Genomic DNA, 20,168 nt, shown 5'->3' on the forward strand with positions numbered 1-20,168 from the left:
GGGCTTTTCCGAAGAGAGAAATTTTCACAGATCGCCTAAAGGTTGCCAGAATAGGGGATAGCTAGACAGATTGAGGATGGGAGCGGCTCTGACATGGTCCTGGAGACTAGTATGGGAGAGGGAGATGAAGTAGCTTGAGAGCAGGAGATCATGAGAGGAGCAGAGATAAAGGTAGATAAAGAGCAGGGGTCCAAGAACAGAGCCTTGGGGAGACCCCTACAGAAAGGAGAGGAGCGCTATGATGGCTAGGAGGAGAACCAGGATAGAACAAAATCTCAGAGACCAAGGCAATGCAGTTTGAGGAGGAGTGGGTGGTCAACAGTATCAAAGGCTGCAGAGAAGTCTAGTAGTAATAGTCCGGAGCAGTGGCCATTGGTTGGGATGGGTCCGGAGCAGTGGCCATTGGTTGGGATGAGTCCGTAGCAGTGGCCATTGGTTGGGATGAGTCCGGAGCAGTGGCCATTGGTTGGGATGAGTCCGGAGCAGTGGCCATTGGTTGGGATGAGTCCGGAGCAGTGGCCATTGGTTTTAGCAGTTAGTAAATCATTAGTGGGTTATAGTAGGGCAGTTTCTGTTGAGTGCTGCGAGTGAAAGCCAGACTGTAAGGGGTCAAGAAGGTTGTTTTCTGTGAGGTAAGAGCGAAGACTATTGTAGATCAAGTGTTCTAAAAGTTTAGAGGGGAATGAGAGCAGGGAGATGGGTCTTAAGTTGCTCATATTGGTGGGGTCCAGTGAGGGCTTTTTAAGTATGGGAGTGATCTGTGCATGCTTTAGGGGGAAGGTGCCAATAGATGAGGAGAGATTGAAGATATGAGTGATAGAGCATTGGATACAAGAAGAGGGTGACCGTATGATGTCACAAGCTTTGCACACCTGGATGAGGGGGATTTTCTACCATTCTTTGCAAATCCTCTCAAGCTCAGTCAGGTTGGCTAGGGACCGTCGGTGGACAGCCATTTTCCTGTCTCTACAGAGAATAGGTTTCAAGTCGGGGCTGTGGCTGCGCCACTCTAGGACATTCAGATTAGGATGGTTGTCATGTTGGAAGATGAACCTTTGGCCCAGTCTGAGTACTGTGGGACAGGTTTTCATTAAGGATATCTTTGTACTTTGCACCATTCAGCTTTCCCCCAACCTTGACCAGTCTCCTACTTCCTGCTGCTGAAAAACACCCACACAGCTCATGCTGCCACCACCATGCTTCAGTGCTTGGGTGGTATTGGCCAGGTGATGAGTGGTCTCTGGCTTCCTCCAGACATTGTTTTTTTTAGTATTGAGGCCAAACCATTCAATCTTGGCCAGTTCATCAGAGCTGAAAATCTTGTTCCTCCAGTCTGCAAAAAAGTACTTGGACTCTCAAACTCCAAGCGGCCTTTCATGTGTTTTGTACTGAGGAGGGGCTTCTGTCTAGCTACTCTGCCATAAAGCCCAGATCGGTGGAAGGCTGCAGTGCTGGTTGTCCTGGAACTGTGTCCTATCTCCACACAGGATCTCTGGAGCTCAGTTAGAGTGACCATCAGGTTAAACCGTAGTATCAGGCTGCAACATAACAGATTTGAAAAAAGTGAAAGAGGTCTGAATACTTTATGAATGTACTGTATACATATACAGAGTGTATATATACATTTTATTATTTTTATTTATTTTCAGATAATGGGTCCAGGAGCCATGTTGGTTCACTTGAGAGTACTCCCAGTGTGGACAGCCCACTGTCTCTAACGTCATATGTTTTTTCCGGCATGGCGAGTCTACCTGGCAGCAGTGCTGACCACTTGAGCTCACAGGAGAGCCTGGCAAGTGGTAAGGGCCAAGCTGAGGATAGCACATCGGGCATCTTCAGTGCCACGCAGACTTCTGACTCTCCGATTCCTGACATTGACAGTGAAAACAACTCCTGCAGTGGAGAGGAGAAGGAGCTAGTAAATGAACAGATTACCGATGCCACAGCAGATACTGCAGCGAATACAGAAACTGTTAAGGAAGTGGAAACTTTGACTACAAGTTCTGAGCTGGAGGAGGAACTCCACACTGTATCTGAGCCTCATCCACTAAGGGAGACTACCAGCGCAGGCTCTGGGGAACTGTGCTACTTCATCGGTGTCACGGAGGGAAGAAAATCCTTAGATTCTCAGACTGATACCACTGAAACACTTGAGGACACACAAGTGTCAACCACCCAGTGCCACATCCCCCCAAGTTCTATTGGGGCTAGCATGAGTGAAAGCGCATACACCTTTACCAGTGACCCTCTACAGGTTATCAAATCCATCAAGCTGGAGAGACATGACCAAGATCAAGCGCTGGCATCCAGCGACGAGGAGGATATCTATGGCCACCGCATCCCTCACTCTTCCTCAGACGCCAGCGTGGCAGAAATAGCAGTCTCGCAAGATCTCACTCGGTCCATGCAGGAAGAAAGCATGTTAGTGAAATCCGAGCAGGTGAGACTAGCGCAATGTGTTTTAGGGGAATTTTGTGATTTCTACTTCTAGTTGAAGATGCATATGGCTTTTTGGCAGCGAGTTCCTAATTTTGCTTATAATGCTGCCTCTGCTGCACTGAAACCCCAAGCCGTGTTATCAACTCTGCCTGAGTTTTTAAAGGGCTTCTGTAAAGAGACCGAACATAACAAATGGGCATGTATCGTAGAGATGTGCAACATGTTTTGAATACTGTCTCCTGTTATAGGCCATATTCACACCATACGTGCAGAAAAACTGATTTGAAACTGACGTGCTGATTTCACTTGGACATCAGTTTTCCTGAGCACTTCAAAGTTTATACATGTTGCAGATTCCTGCGCAGAAAAAAATCTTCACGTAAAACTAGACTTGTGGCGTGAACAGGGCACATAGAGAACAATTGAGTTTGTTGTTTCCTTACAGGCGCGTGCAGAAATACTGACGTCTCTGCACCATGGTGTGAACAAGTCCTTACTGTCTCTGTAAGCATGTCTCCAGTCTCCAACAACTCTTATGACTGCAGTCTCCAACCATCCCATGTTATATGTCTGCAGTCTCCAACCATCCCATGTTAAATGTCTGCAGTCTCCAACCATCCCATGTTATATGTCTGCAGTCTCCAACCATCCCGTGTTATATGTCTGCAGTCTCCAACCATCCCGTGTTATATGTCTGCAGTCTCCAACCATCCCTGGTTATAGGTCTGCAGTCTCCAACCATCCCTGGTTATAGGTCTGCAGTCTCCAACCATCCCTGGTTATAGGTCTGCAGTCTCCAACCATCCCTGGTTATAGGTCTGCAGTCTCCAACCATCCCTGGTTATAGGTCTGCAGTCTCCAACCATCCCTGGTTATAGGTCTGCAGTCTCCAACCATCCCTGGTTATAGGTCTGCAGTCTCCAACCATCCCTGGTTATTAGGTCTGCAGTCTCCAACCATCCCTGGTTATTAGGTCTGCAGTCTCCAACCATCCCTGGTTATTATGTCTGCAGTCTCCAACCATCCCTGGTTATTATGTCTGCAGTCTCCAACCATCCCTGGTTATTATGTCTGCAGTCTCCAACCATCCCTGGTTATTATGTCTGCAGTCTCCAACCATCCCTGGTTATTATGTCTGCAGTCTCCAACCATCCCTGGTTATTATGTCTGCAGTCTCCAACCATCCCTGGTTATTATGTCTGCAGTCTCCAACCATCCCTGGTTATTATGTCTGCAGTCTCCAACCATCCCTGGTTATTATGTCTGCAGTCTCCAACCATCCCTGGTTATTATGTCTGCAGTCTCCAACCATCCCTGGTTATTATGTCTGCAGTCTCCAACCAACCCTGGTTATTATGTCTGCAGTCTCCAACCATCCCTGGTTATTATGTCTGCAGTCTCCAACCATCCCTGGTTATTATGTCTGCAGTCTCCAACCAACCCTGGTTATTATGTCTGCAGTCTCCAACCAACCCTGGTTATTATGTCTGCAGTCTTATGCTACATGTCTGCAGCTTTTTGTAGCATTACGTGTACTGAACAATGTGTGCTGATCTATGGTTATTATTATAATACAGGATTTATTTAGTGCCAACAGTTTGCGCAGCGCTTTACAAAATGAAGGTAGACATTACAGTTACAATGCAATTTGGTGCAAGAGAATACAGAGGGCCCGGCTCGTTAGAACTTACAATCTAGGCGGAAGGGTTGAGTGATACAAAAGGTTATAGCAGTGGGGGGAGATGAGCTGATGGAGGAAATAAATGGCGGTTTACTAGGTAGAAGCAGGATAGGTTTTTTTAAAGAGAGGTTTTCAGGGATCATTTAAAGGTGGATAGATTAGGAGACAGGCAGAGAGATTGGGGTAGGGAGTTCCATAGGATGGGAGAAGCTTGGGTGATGTCTAGAGCCACACTTGAGACCTCCTATATGAAGAAAGTTGACTATCACTTGTGTAGATTATGTTGTGTTTTTTTTTTTTTTTTTGACTTGTGTCATTTGTTGTTGTCAGCTTGCAGAGAGTTGGATGGTTTATTTGGGGCCGACCAGTGGCATCCTCAGCTTGGTTGTGTCAGAGAAATACATCTGGTGTTTGGACTACAAAGGGTCTTTGTACTGCAGTTCCCTGCCTGGAGCCGGCCTACGCTGGCAGAAGTTCGAGGATACCGTCCAGCAGGTGGCAGTCTCTCCCTCAGGTTGGCAATATAGATACATTGTAACTATATATTCATGACATTCATACTTGATACATGCAGTGTGACTTCCTTCTCATTATTATCCTTGTTACAAATGAATCATCTCCATATCAAGAAACAGACGGAGAATAATACTAGCTTGTGTTCATTTGGTCAGGTTTATTACTTTATTTCTTCTCTAAAAGCTAATTTAAAAATGGACTGTTTTTTGTGTGAACAAAAAAAAAATCATGCCTGTCTTTATATTTGCTAGTTACATAGTTAGTCTGGCTGAAAAAAGACAAAAGTCCATCCAGTTCAACCATAGGAAAAAAAAAAAAGTTATAATCCTACACCAACAGTTGATCCAGAGGAAGGCAAAAAACCCATCAAAGCACGATCCAATTTGCTCCTGCAGGGGAAAAGATTCCTTCCTGATCCCCCGAGAGGCAATCGGATATTCCCTGGATCAACGTTCCCTATAAATGTTAGTATCCAGTTATATTCTGTGTATCTAAGAAAGAATCCAGGACTTTTTTGAAGCAATCCACTGAGCTGGACAGAACCAACTCTTGAGGGAGTCTATTCTACATTTTCACAGCTCTTACTGTGAAGAAACCTTTCCGTGTTTGGAGATTACATTTCTTTTCCTCCAGACGTAAAGAGTGCCCCCTTGTCCTCTATGATGGCCTCCGGGTGAATGACTCTACACCGAGTTCTCTATATGAACCACTGATGTATTTATACCTGGAGATCATATCCCCCCTTATGTATTATACATGGTGATCATATCCCTCCTTATGTATTATACATGGAGATCATATCCCCCCCTTATGTATTATACATGGAGATCATATCCCCCCTTATGTATTATACATGGAGATCATATCCCCCCTTATGTATTATACATGGTGATCATATCCCCCCTTATGTATTATACATGGAGATCATATCCCCCTTATGTATTATACATGGAGGTCATATCCCCCCTTATGTATTATACATGGAGATCATATCCCCCCTTATGTATTCTACATGGAGATCATATCCCCCCTTATGTATTATACATGGAGAGCATATCCCCCCTTATGTATTATACATGGAGATCATATCCCCCTTATGTATTATACATGGAGATCATATCCCCCCCTTATGTATTATACATGGAGATCATATCCCCCCTTATGTATTATACATGGAGATCATATCCCCCCTTATGTATTATACATGGAGAGCATATCCCCCCTTATGTATTATACATGGAGATCATATCCCCCCTTATGTATTATACATGGAGATCATATCCCCCCTTATGTATTATACATGGAGATCATATCCCCCCTTATGTATTATACATGGAGATCATATCCCCCCTTATGTATTATACATGGAGATCATATCCCCCCTTATGTATTATACATGGAGATCATATCCCCCCTTATGTATTATACATGGTGATCATATCCCCCCTTATGTATTATACATGGAGATCATATCCCCCCTTATGTATTATACATGGAGATCATATCCCCCCTTATGTATTATACATGGAGATCATATCCCCCCATATGTATTATACATGGTGATCATATCCCCCCATATGTATTATACATGGTGATCATATCCCCCCCATATGTATTATACATGGTGATCATATCCCCCCCATATGTATTCTACATGGTGATCATATCCCCCCCATATGTATTCTACATGGTGATCATATCCCCCCCATATGTATTATACATGGTGATCATATCCCCCCCATATTTATTATACATGGTGATCATATCCCCCCCATATTTATTATACATGGTGATCATATCCCCCCCATATTTATTATACATGGTGATCATATCCCCCCCATATGTATTATACATGGTGATCATATCCCCCCCATATGTATTATACATGGAGATCATATCCCCCCCCATATGTATTATACATGGAGATCATATCCCCCCCCATATGTATTATACATGGAGATCATATCCCCCCCGTATGTATTATACATGGAGATCATATCCCCCCCGTATGTATTATACATGGAGATCATATCCCCCCCGTATGTATTATACATGGAGATCATATCCCCCCCGTATGTATTATACATGGAGATCATATCCCCCCCGTATGTATTATACATGGAGATCATATCCCCCCCGTATGTATTATACATGGAGATCATATCCCCCCCCGTATGTATTATACATGGAGATCATATCCCCCCCGTATGTATTATACATGGAGATCATATCCCCCCCGTATGTATTATACATGGAGATCATATCCCCCCCATATGTATTATACATGGAGATCATATCCCCCCCATATGTATTATACATGGAGATCATATCCCCCCCCCATATGTATTATACATGGAGATCATATCCCCCCCCATATGTATTATACATGGAGATCATATCCCCCCCATATGTATTATACATGGAGATCATATCCCCCCCATATGTATTATACATGGAGATCATATCCCCCCCTTATGTATTATACATGGAGATCATATCCCCCCCTTATGTATTATACATGTTGATCATATCCCCCCCTTATGTATTATACATGTTGATCATATCCCCCTTATGTATTATACATGGAGATCATATCCCCCCCTTATGTATTATACATGTTGATCATATCCCCCTTATGTATTATACATGGAGATCATATCCCCCCCTTATGTATTATACATGGAGATCATATCCCCCCTTATGTATTATACATGGTGATCATATCCCCCCCCCTTATGTATTATACATGGAGATCATATCCCCCCCTTATGTATTATACATGGAGATCATATCCCCCCCTTATGTATTATACATGGAGATCATATCCCCCCCTTATGTATTATACATGGAGATCATATCCCCCCCATATGTATTATACATGGAGATCATATCCCCCCCATATGTATTATACATGGAGATCATATCCCCCCCTTATGTATTATACATGGAGATCATATCCCCCCCTTATGTATTATACATGGAGATCATATCCCCCCCTTATGTATTATACATGGAGATCATATCCTCCCCTTATGTATTATACATGTTGATCATATCCCCCTTATGTATTATACATGGAGATCATATCCCCCCCTTATGTATTATACATGTTGATCATATCCCCCTTATGTATTATACATGGAGATCATATCCCCCCCTTATGTATTATACATGGAGATCATATCTCCCCTTATGTATTATACATGGTGATCATATCCCCCCCTTATGTATTATACATGGAGATCATATCCCCCCTTATGTATTATACATGGAGATCATATCCCCCTTAATCTCCTCTTCTCAAGAGAGAATAAATTCAGTTCCTCTAATCTTTCCTCATAGCTGATCTCCTCCATGCCTCTTATCAGTTTAGTTGCCCTTCTCTGTACTTTCTCCAGTTCCCCAATGTTCTTTTTGTGAATTGGTGCCCAAAACTGAACTGCATATTCCAAATGAGGTATTGGGATGAAGTTAAAACAATCATAACCCATCAAACAATAGAAACCCATATTTTGCAACAGGTATATTTGACTTTAATGTTTTTGCTATATTTTGTGGGGGTGTGTGAATCTTTTATTATTTACCTGCATGTCTCACATCGCTGGATCTCACAGGAATGATGTAATCCAGTGCTGAACCTATAAAGGCATTCTGGCAGATCACTCTGTCCACACACTGACCGTGCAGATGAGCTCATGCATGGACAATGTACTAGGGCACCAGTCGCCACATCTCCTGCTGGCACTCCGCATTGATCCTGGAAGGAAGGGATACGAATCAACTTTTTTTTTTTTTTAGATTTGCCAACTATTGGATCAATAACAATTCTTAAACAACCCTCTGTGTACATGTATTTTCCTAGAAGTTTGAAAGTCCTAATACTTTAGTTGGTCTTTAGCTATCGGTTATGTACCCATAATACTATGAATAAATGGTCAGTTATTGTCATGAGAATGATGGGTGGGCATAAAGCTGCCTATCATTTCAGATTGTTCAATTAAAGAGGAGCTACAGTCTACCAGCCTAATTTTTAAATAAATGTTTTTAGAATCATTAAGGAACACTTAACTCCTTTTTGGTATTGGTCATCATTGTGGAGTGTATGTGTAAAATCCTCACCCAACATGTTCCTCCAGTAATGCAGGCCATAGACAGGTCTTTTATGGGCCGAATTTTCGTCCGTCCGCATGAAAAATCGGCTGATAATCACGCCGTTAGTGGGGCCAGCCCGTTGGCCATTTTTCGCAAATCTCCTCATTTATTTTTATTGGTCACGCTGGAAAATCCGCAAAATCGGGTGTTTTTCGTGGACAGGGGTGGCAGCATCCGGCAACGGGGCCGACCAATTTTTGTTTTTGTTTTTTTTTGTTTGTTTTTTTGTTTATCGGCCCGTCTATGGCCTGCTTTAGACTGGCGGTGGCCGTATCATCTGTGGGCATCTGAAGCCATCTGCTGTTCTCTTTCTGTATTTTGTGCTGCTTGCACAGTAACTATACTACGCAGCGCACAATAATGTTCACAAGTTTCCTACTGGGATTGATGACACTGCTATCCCAGGAGTCAATTGGACACCCCTGATGACGTAATCACCTTGGTGACTTGATTTTCTTTTTTCTGAAAGTACCTTTTTTTGAGTTTAAAAATCCCAAACATTGAAGGACGAGGTATTCACTACTCAATTGGTTATTCTTGGTATGTAGGGTGAAGCTCCGTTTTTTAAAGTGCATCTATGCATGAACGTAAAAAATCTTCTGTGTGCTACAGCTCCACTAATACTTATCGGAGCCCAAACTCGATCCAGCGATGTGCACAAGAGCAACAGCTCTCTGGGGACTCGCCCTCGTTATTGGCAGAGACAGCAGCAGGAGCCATTGGCTCTCACTACTGTCAATCTCAGCCAGTGAGGAGAGAACAGGAGGCAGGGCTGAACCATGCTCCATGTGTGAATGGACACAGCAGCTCAGGAGCTAGCCTGCTTGGGTGCCCCTAGCAAGCTGCTTGCTTTGGGGGCAGGGGACCAGGAGCACTGGCAGGCGACCCAAGAAGAAGAGGATTGGGGCTGCTTTGTACAAAACCACTTTATAGAGAAGGAAAATATGAATTTTTTTTTTTCTTGTCTTTCTTTGTTTTTTTTTACTCTGCCTTTTTAATATCACTTTTACGCTTTGGCAATAAAACCTGGAAGCTGCTTACTATGCAGAGCTGCACCAGATTTTTTTTATGCTCCAGTTTTAGTAAATTTCACCCACTGTCCTCCATCTGACAATCTTGCTGATTTGGGATTTTTATTTATTTTCAGTTCAGGACGAGTATGAAAAACAGACTGTTAATAGGGAAACGACATGGCTGCCTTTTGCCCTTTGCTTGCCTCTTGTTTTGAAAATGCTAATTGCCTGGCTGTTATGGTGACCCTTTAGCATTTAATACCTTTAGCCACGGACCTGGAAAGTACACAGATAAGGACTTGTGATATTCCTGATTATGTATATGGTTCTTGTTCAGTAGCTCATAAAGTAGCTGGACAACTACCTTTTTTTTCCCCAGATATAACACAGTAATGGAAGCCCCATATTCTTCTAATCACCTTCAACACACGTTAAAACCTCACTAAAACATGTTACATTGTGCTGCGGGACAAGTAGAGGCACCCCTGAAAGCCACATTGAATCTGTGTGCACTTTTGGATGCAGAAGTGTTAATGGCTTTTATCCAGAGATTCTTGGGAGTAGTGGGCATGGAGACAGAAGGATTCCAATAGGACTCCATATCCCATCTAAGGTAGTAGCCAAGCCGTGGAAGTCTGCATTCCAAAATGTTCTTCTGCAACTTTGTGTTTGTAACCACAATAAATTGTATATTTTCTGCAGCTTTCATATCCACCTATCACTACAAAAGGTCAGGGCTACCAATACACTCCCAGAGGGAGAAATGTTAACCACGCACTTCTTGCACTATAAAAAAGAGAGAGAAATGCTCAGACAGTATTCAGAAAAATGCAAAAAAAGAAAAGTTCCATTGATACCAAGATTATGGGCAGGTTTTATTTATTTATTTATTTTCCCTTTTTGTAGAAGAAGTTGTTACCTCTGTCTGGATACTTTTGGTTTCCCATGATTGATTTATTTATTTTATTTCAGGTACTTATATACCGCTGTCAATTTACGCAGCGCTTTACATATATATTGTACATTCACATCAGTCCCTGGCCCTCAAGGGATGTACAATCTAAGGTCCCTAACTCACATTCATATGTACTAGGGCCAATTTAGACAGGAGCCAATTCACCTACCACCTACCTATGCGCAAGTTTGCTTATTTTACCATATTTCTATCACTGTAGTCCACGTACTGATTTGTACAGTTTGCCTTTTAATGGCTGTGTATTACTGCGGTCACTTAGCCAATCTGATTTGACACCTGCTATGAAAACATCTGTCAGGAAGAAGGCTCAGTTCATTAAAATCTATTACTATTTATTTCAGGTACTTATATAACGCCGTCCATTTACGCAGAGCTTTACATATATATTGTACATTCACATCAGTCCCTAACCCTCAAGGGGTGTACAATCTAAGGTCCCTAACCCTCAAGGGGCGTACAATCTAAGGTCCCTAACCCTCAAGGGGCGTACAATCTAAGGTCCCTAACCCTCAAGGGGCGTACAATCTAAGGTCCCTAACCCTCAAGGGGCGTACAATCTCAGGTCCCTAACCCTCAAGGGGCGTACAATCTAAGGTCCCTAACCCTCAAGGGGCGTACAATCTAAGGTCCCTAACCCTCAAGGGGCGTACAATCTCAGGTCCCTAACTCACATTCATACATACATGTACTAGGGACAATTTAGACAGGAGACAATTCACCTACCAGCATGTCTTTGGAGTGTGGGGGGAAACCGCAGTACTCAGAGTAAACCCACACAGGCACAGGGAGAACATGCAAACGCCAGGCAGAAGGTGCTGTGGTTGGGAATTTAACCAACGACCCTAGTACTGCCAAGCGGAAGTGCTAACCATTTAGCCACTGTGCTGCCTATTATTTAACTATATATTAGGGATGCAACTACTTTTTTGTGTGTGTGTGTGTGTGTGTGTGTGTGTACACATGCGCAAGTATGAGCACTGATCCTTTTGATCAAGTACTCTCCGACACCTTTTGCGGTGCAATTTGAGCCCATACAAAATGAATGGGATCGAATCGCACTGCAAAGGATCATATTCCATTTGAACAGAAATGCAGTGTGACTCCTGTCCAAATCGCATGCAATTTCCCCCACCATTTGTCTCCAGGGCTGAACGTCCTGAGTAATGACCAACACTTGCTAGATATAAACCTTTGGCTTGGCACAGTAGATTACAATTTATTCTGCCCAGACACCAATATACACAAGTAAGGTCCCCTCATAATTTTTCTCTTTGAGGCCCATATACTCTTTTTTTTTTTTTTTTTTTTTTTTTTTTTTTTTATAACCCTGTACCTTGTGAGCACTGCAAGTGGCCGTGCATGCCATACCTGAACAGGTAAAGCCATTCAGCTGCTGATTAGTAATTCTCCATACCTGTATGTACCGGGTATTCCTTCAAGTTCCCAGTGCTGAACTAAGCGGTGCAGAAGCAATGGAAAGGTAAGTGTATATTTGGGAAGGGTGATGATTAAGTCAAACCTTGTGCTTGCCCTGAAATTGGAAAAGCAAAACATTTTTGCTTCTGGTGAACAGCGAAAAAAAAGAAATTCTAATACTCCTTTAGAATTCACCTTTCACTGGCCTTGTTACAGTAAACTAAAGTCTGATTAGTTGCAACGATTTACTGCATATAATTCCTTATGGAATAAGCCATCAGTTCTTCTTTAGTATGCCTCTGATGACAGCAACTTCTCTAGAATCTGACTCCATTTGCAGCAGCAATAAGTAGGATCTGTTTCACATCTACAGGAAATCTACTTTGGAAAATAGAGCAGAAGACAGACAAGGCCTTTGCGTGTGGGAAAGTAACAATAAAAGGGAAGAGGCACTGGTATGAGGCCTTACCTCAAGCCTCATTTGTTGCTCTGAGCGATGACACTGCCTGGATCATCCGAACAAATGGAGATTTATACTTACAAACAGGTGAGTGTGGTCAGCTATTACTGTGTAGCCAACTCGTAGAATAAATCCTGCTTTGCACTGACCAGGGAATGTGGTGGTGTATGTTAGACATGTATCTGGGTGTAAAAATGGTATTTTACGCATCTGATTGTTTTGGTGCAATGGCTGAAAGACCTTCTATCCAGGGTGGATTTGATTTAAATCAAGCTGATTTAAATCACTAGTCAGTAAGGCTTGATTTAAATCCTAGTTTTCTACATAAAGACTAATTCTTGCTGGTATAACTTTAATATACAAGTAGATGAAGATTTTTAGAATAACTTTTCATATTAGTTTTTTTTATCCCCAGTCTAATAGGTTAATCATTCATATTTGGACAACTTTTCTGTTGTACTTAGGAAGGAGAAAAATAATCATTACCTTAATAATAACAATTTAAATAGGTTTATTCAACTGAAACAATAACATTCCAGCATATGTGATTTGCTTAAACATCCATGTTTGTTAACTAATTTGGCTAAACAAAATATATATACAGTCAGGTCCATAAATATTGGGACATCGACACAATTCTAACATTTTTGGCTCTATACACCACCACAATGGATTTGAAATGAAATGAACAAGATGTGCTTTCACTGCAGACTTTCAGCTTTAATTTGAGGGTATTTACATCCAAATCAGGTGAACGGGGTAGGAATTACAACAGTTTGCATATGTGCCTCCCACTTGTTAAGGGGCCAAAAGTAATGGGACAATTGGCTTCTCAGCTGTTCCATGGCCAGGTGTGTGTTTATTCCCTCATTATCCCAATTACAATGAGCAGATAAAAGGTCCAGAGTTCATTTCAAGTGTGCTATTTGCATTTGGAATCTGTTGCTGTCAACTCTCAAGATGAGATCCAAAGAGCTGTCACTATCAGTGAAGCAAGCCATCATTAGGCTGAAAAAACAAAACAAACCCATCAGAGAGATAGCAAAAACATTAGGCGTGGCCAAAACAACCTTTTGGAACATCCTTAAAAAGAAGGAACGCACCGGTGAGCTCAGCAACGCCAAAAGAACCGGAAGACCACGGAAAACAACTGTGGTGGATGAGCGAAGAATTCTTTCTCTGGTGAAGAAAACACCCTTCACAACAGTTGGCCAGATCAAGAACACTCTCCAGGAGGTAGGTGTATGTGTGTCAAAGTCACCAATCAAGAGAAGACTTCACCAGAGTGAATACAGAGGGTTCACCACAAGATGGAAACCATTGGTGAGCCTCAAAAACAGGAAGGCCAGATTAGAGTTTGCCAAACGACATCTAAAAAAGCCTTCACAGTTCTGGAACAACATCCTATGGACAGATGAGACCAAGATCAACTTGTACCAGAGTGATGGGAAGAGAAGAGTATGGAGAAGCAAAGGAACTGCTCATGATCCTAAGCATACCACCTCATCAGTGAAGCATGGTGGTGGTAGTGTCATGGCGTAGGCATGTATGGCTGCCAATGGAACTGGTTTTCTTGTATTTATTGATGATGTGACTGCTGACAAAGCAGCCGGATGAATTCTGAAGTGTTTCGGGAATATTATCTGCTCATATTCAGCCAAATGCTTCACAACTCATTGGACGCTTCACAGTGCAGATGGACAATGACCCAAAGCAGACTGCAAAAGCAACCAAAGAGTTTTTAAAGGGAAAGAAGTGGAATGTTCTGCAATGGCCAAGTCAATCACCTGACCTGAATCCGATTGAGCATGCATTTCACTTGCTGAAGACAAAACTGAAGGGAAAATGCCCCAAGAACAAGCAGGAACTGAAGACAGTTGCAGTAGAGGCCTGGCAGAGCATCACCAGGGATGAAACCCAGCGTCTGGTGATGTCTATGCGTTCCACACTTCAGGCTGTAATTGACTGCAAAGGATTTGCAACCAAGTATTAAAAAGTGAAAGTTTGATTTATGATTATTATTCTGTCCCATTACTTTTGGTCCCTTAACAAGTGGGAGGCACATATGCAAACTGTTGTAATTCCCACACCGTTCACCTGATTTGGATGTAAATACCCTCAAATTAAAGCTGACACTCTGCAGTTAAAGCACATCTTGTTCGTTTCATTTCAAATCCATTGTGGTGGTGTATAGAGCCAAAAATGTTACAATTGTGTCCATGTCCCAATATTTATGGACCTGACTGTATTTGAAGAAACTTAGACTGTCAGCCCCTTCCTCCTCACACTTAGTTTCACTTTCTTCTTGTGCAGATCTATTCCACTCCAAACAATCTGAAAAATATTGTTTCTATTCTATTCACTGAACTTCTTGAAACTTAGCAGTGAAGGGGTTGATTCTGTATTCATAGGTTTGTAGAAGTTAGGATGAAGGTCTTTTTCTTAACTCTGTTCATGTTATAACATTTTTGCTGTGAAGAAGAGGCATGTGATCTCCGCTGAGTCAAATTCAGTTTTGAGAACTGCAAAAGTAAACCAACATCTGTGATAATATCTTGTAGGCAGAGAAACTGCCCAATAATCTTACAAAAACCTCGGGAAGAGCATGACATTGTGAATGGATTCATGGAATTTATTTACCAAAAAAATTAAACATATACAGCCTTATTCTACATAATTAAAAAACTAATCTTTATTTCATGATGGAATAACCTTTGGATGGTAATATATTTTCCTCAAAAAGCATTTTATTTAAAAAAATCCGATTTTAAATAAAAAAAATTCATATATATATATATATATATATATATATATATATATATATATATATATATATATATATATATATATATATATATATATATATATATATATATTTTTTTTTTTAAATCATTGATTTTTATCCACCCTGCTTCTATCTGTTGCTTCTGAGAGTAGTGGAGTAGGCCTTGGCAATACAATTGCTGCTCTAAATTTTTTTTTTTTTTTTTCCCCCCCCAGGTCTCAGTGTGGACCGCCCATGTGCCAGAGCCATAAAGGTTGACTGCCCATGCCCGCTATCCCAGATCACAGCCAGGAACAATGTGGTCTGGGCTCTCACTGAACAGCGTGGCCTTCTATATAGAGAAGGAGTCAGCAGCTTCTCCCCAGAGGGAGAGGTTTGGCAATGTGACCTTATCAGGTAAGCAGGATTGTAACTGTCTTTTTAAATGTGACCCTTTTTGGTTTATGCTAGGGCTAACATACCTCATTGCCTTGTTTTAATAGGCTGGAAACCCTTTTTAACCAGTTCTCTACCGCGCTATAGCGAAAGGACAGCTACAGCGCGGTTGTCTGGTTCTGGCACAACGTCCATGAACGTCATTCCAGAACACGCCCGCAGCAACGCTGGTGCTCGCTGTGTCCTATGGACACAGCTGATCACGGGATACGGTAAACGGCCAGTGATCAGCTGTGTCCAATGACACAGCAGATCACCAGTAAATGCAGTTGCCGGTTATCGGCTACACTTTCCTCACGCTGTCACATGGGAAAGTACTGCCCATAACCGGCAATTATCAGAGAAGTGATCGGCACTGATTATCACTGCCCTGATGATCCGTGCTGCCCACCTGTGCCCAGCAGTGCAGCGTCAACTCACATCAGTGAAGGAGAAAAAGTACCTGTTTACAAAATTGTATAATAAAAACGAACTTATTTTTTGTGCTATAAAAAAAAAAAACGCCCAGCAGTGATTAAATACCACCAAAATAAAGCTCTATTTGTGTGAAAAAAAGATAAAAATTTCACATGGCTACAGTGTTGCATGACCGCTCAATTGTCATTCAAAGTGCAACAGCGCTGAAAGCTGAAAATTTGGCCTGGGCAGGAAGGGGGTATAAATGCCCGGTAGGCAAGTGGTTAAGCAATTTGTTTGATTAGTGTTTTTTGTTTTTTTTTTTCTTTTTCTTCAATGTATTCTGTGCATTAAGGTAAAAAAAAACCCTTTTTACATGCAGCTTCCTTCCCAACCTCCCCTAAATACTTACCTGATCCCGATCTTGATCCAGCTATGTGCACTAGAACAGCGGCTCTTTCTCCTTATAAGCTCAAACCGCCAATGAGTAGAGTGGGGGGTGCAGGGCAGAACCGCATTCTGTGTGTCAATAGACACACCGAGGCAGCCCTGGAGTGAGCACGCTCAAGTACCCCCAGAGCAAGAAGCTTGCTATGGGGACACTTGACAGGGAGGCGGAGCCAGGAGCAATGGCGGGGGACCCGAGAAGAAGAGGATCGGGGCTGCTCTGTGCAAAACCATTCCACAGAGCAGAACGTTTATAAAAAAATAAAAAAAAATGTCTTTTCAAATCACCTTAAGCAAAAACAAAGGCAATCCACTTATGCCTTTTACTTCTTGTGTGATGAAGGTGGATATTTGATGAAATAATGATTTAGCTGTGTGAACATTCCTGCTGCACAATACTCGTTTCTGTGATCCTTTTATATGGTGAAATGGCTCATGTTTTCACAGTGAAATGCAAGCTCTAGAACCGGTGTGTGTGACGCTGGGTGACCAAGAGACCATTTGGGCCCTGGATGCCAGCGGTAATCTGTGGTTCAGGACTGGAGTGACGTCTAAGAAGCCGCAAGGAGAAGATGACCATTGGTGGCAAGTAGGCATTTTATCTCTCTTTTGGAGTCAAGAGTCACACAGCTTAACAAAAAAACAAAATGAAATACATTTCTGTCTAAGTGTATGATACTTTAGAAAAGCAAGACTTCTCCCACCAGACACACAGAACGGGACTCCCGCCGCTGTGTCTGAGCTAATGAGGAGCAAGAAAGAAGGGAGAGCAGCTGCTCTCATGCCTGCCGCTGGATCAAGATTGGGCTCAGGTAAGTGTTGGGGGGGGTGAAAATCACTTCAGCGTTTGGAACCATTTTTAAAAGAAAAAGCCCTTTTTAAAGTAGCTGTAAACCCTCTTATACCCAGTGAAGTGAATAGCCTCAGCTGATACACATAGGTGAAACAAATCTTCCTACATAAGCTGTACTTTTACAAAACTGATGGCTCCTGCTGCTGTGTGAGCCAATGAGGAGAAAGAGACCCGGGAGAGACGCAGCTCTCACACACATCACTGCATTGGGATGGGGGGGCTGAGAGGGGAGCTGCACCCATAGTGTGTGTGGTTTGTTTGTGTTGTGGTTCCCCCCCCTAAGATAAACCTGCCTTTTTAGAACCACTTTAAAATGTAGGCTATGGTGTTGTGTGTTGTGTTTTTTTTGTTTTTGGTGCCTGTATTGTACACAAAAGCTAACCCATTAAAAGTTAGGTTTACAAATTAATTTCTTGATGATGATCTTGCCAAAAAGAACCAACACGTTTAAATTACAATGATCTCAATCTTCATCAGGGGAACCAGAGCCATCTAGATAATTAACCACTTCCAGTCCAGACACTTTTACCCCCTTCTTGTCCAGGCCAATTTTCAGCTTTCAGCTCTATCACACTTTGAATGACAATTGCGCAGTCATGCAACACTTTTTCCCATATGAATTTAACTTTTTTTTTGGGACAGATAAAGCTTTATTTTGGTGGTATTTATTCACCACTGGGATTTTTATATTTTTTTTTGCTATGTAAATGAAAAAGTTCAAAAATGTTGAAAAAAAGTGTTTTTTCTTATTAAAATTTTGCAAATATTTCATCATAAATCTTGGCCAAAATGTATTCCGTTATCTTTTTAGTAAAAAAAAAAAACCCAAATTAGTTTATAACCAAAAATTATAATTTTTAAACTTTTTTTTTGTTATTTTTTTTTTACATACTGCCACCCTAGCAGTACAGTGTCACCATGGTGACACTATACTACTTGTGGGGGGTGATGATTTTCTTCTGCTTTCTTTTTTCTATACTGATTGCTTTTACACCCATAAAGGCTGTAAAAGCAATCATTTCTCCTCTCTGGCTGCATTCTTGTAGCTATTGAGAACTACTGTGTGAGCTGTGTTTGGTCACAGCTTGTCACATGGTACAAGGCTGTTGTGAATAGCCTTGTACCATGTGACCTCTGTGATCATTCACAGATTTCACATGTAGTAAGCAATGATGTCAGAAGTGACATCTTGCTTACTACTCTGCATGTGATCACTGATTGGCCAATTAGTGATCACATGATCAGGACCTCGCACAGAGGTCCCGTACGATGATCGGTGTTCCACTGTGTCCGGAGGGAGCCCGCACAAGCAGGGTGCGGGGAGGCAGCTTATAAACGGCCACCCGACCCTGCACTGCCACCGTCCGGCAGTTTATATACATGGGCCGGACGGGAGGTGGTTAAGAACGTGATATTCGAGCATGATCCAATACATCATTGAATTATATACATAGTCCAATACTTTTGTAAATACAAACTTTTCTAATACATAATACAATTACAGATGTGGCATGAGGATATCACGCATAAACCAGAGCAATTAAAATTCAAGAATCTTTCTCCCATATATTCTGATCACAAACTAGGCTTGGCATCTGGATTGGAGCTTACCAGAGGCCACATGGGAAAACTGAATCTAAAACCCTTTTCAGTCAGCGCAACACACCCTAATATAACATGATGGTGCTCTAACATTGTGCGCTCAATCTATGGACACACTTGTGTACACCCTCTGTGGTCTTCCTCCAGCACCTCACGGCACTGTATACTATAGTGGTGCCAGGAGAGGAACTGGAGGGAGACCACAGAGGGTGTACACAAGTGTGCCCATGTGTTGAGCGCATAATGACCTATTGAGATCATAAAGTGAAGTGAGCAGGTTTTTCACCTATTTGTGTTGGCACTGAAGAAGAGATTTATTTTCTACACATTGCACAGTGGTATTATAAAATACTTTTTTTCATGGGACTTTTTTTTTTTTTTAATTAAATGAGTTATTAGTTTGTTGCACTACACTTTGTTGTTCACAAGGATAACTGCACCGGAAGATGTTGAGTAGAAACCACACACTTAATTACTCTATAAAAAAAAATCCCCAAAAAATTTAAGGAAATGTGTGTGGGATGGAGGTGTCACGTCATGAAGGGCAATAAATACATTTGTGCTAATTGTCCTCCTCAAGACTCCCTGTAGATGGTACCATTTCACTATGTATGAATGTGAGTTAGGGACCTTAGATTGTACACCCCTTGAGGGTTAGGGACTGATGTGAATGAACAATATATATGTAAAGCGCTGCGTAAATTGATGGCGCTCTATAAGTACCTAAAATAAAAAAAAATTCACTACTGGTTTCGTCGCAGCACAATACCTATGAGATATATTTAATTACATACTGAGGATGCCCGCGAAAACTCCATTATCGATTCCATCACATTTACTGATTTGGTGTGACATCGACAAAGTTGGCCATAAAACAATCACTTTGAGAGTTAGGATGAAATTGGAGTCCAGGATGATCTCCTACTTTTTGGAAGAAGTTTTCTAACAGGTCTTTTTAGGATCTGGATTAAAATGCAGGGTGTATGCACATATAGAT

At 41.9% G+C, this 20,168-nt stretch overlaps 1 protein-coding gene across 1 annotated transcript in view; it reads left to right on the forward strand.

Annotated features, from left to right (window-relative positions):
* Window positions 1–20,168, forward strand: part of TECPR2 (tectonin beta-propeller repeat containing 2) — a 100,123-nt gene that overhangs the window by 37,543 nt on the left and 42,412 nt on the right. The window contains exons 9-13 of the mRNA XM_089659430.1: window positions 1,650–2,440; window positions 4,451–4,634; window positions 12,567–12,740; window positions 15,654–15,834; window positions 17,164–17,305. Of these exons, the coding sequence (XP_089515556.1) occupies window positions 1,650–2,440; window positions 4,451–4,634; window positions 12,567–12,740; window positions 15,654–15,834; window positions 17,164–17,305 (1,472 nt within the window). The remainder of the gene's footprint in view (window positions 1–1,649; window positions 2,441–4,450; window positions 4,635–12,566; window positions 12,741–15,653; window positions 15,835–17,163; window positions 17,306–20,168) is intronic.

Source organism: Staurois parvus, unplaced genomic scaffold (assembly GCF_062004578.1).
Source record: "Staurois parvus isolate SC_StPar_1 unplaced genomic scaffold, SC_StPar_1.0 ptg001156l, whole genome shotgun sequence".
Taxonomy (NCBI): Eukaryota; Metazoa; Chordata; class Amphibia; order Anura; family Ranidae; genus Staurois; species Staurois parvus.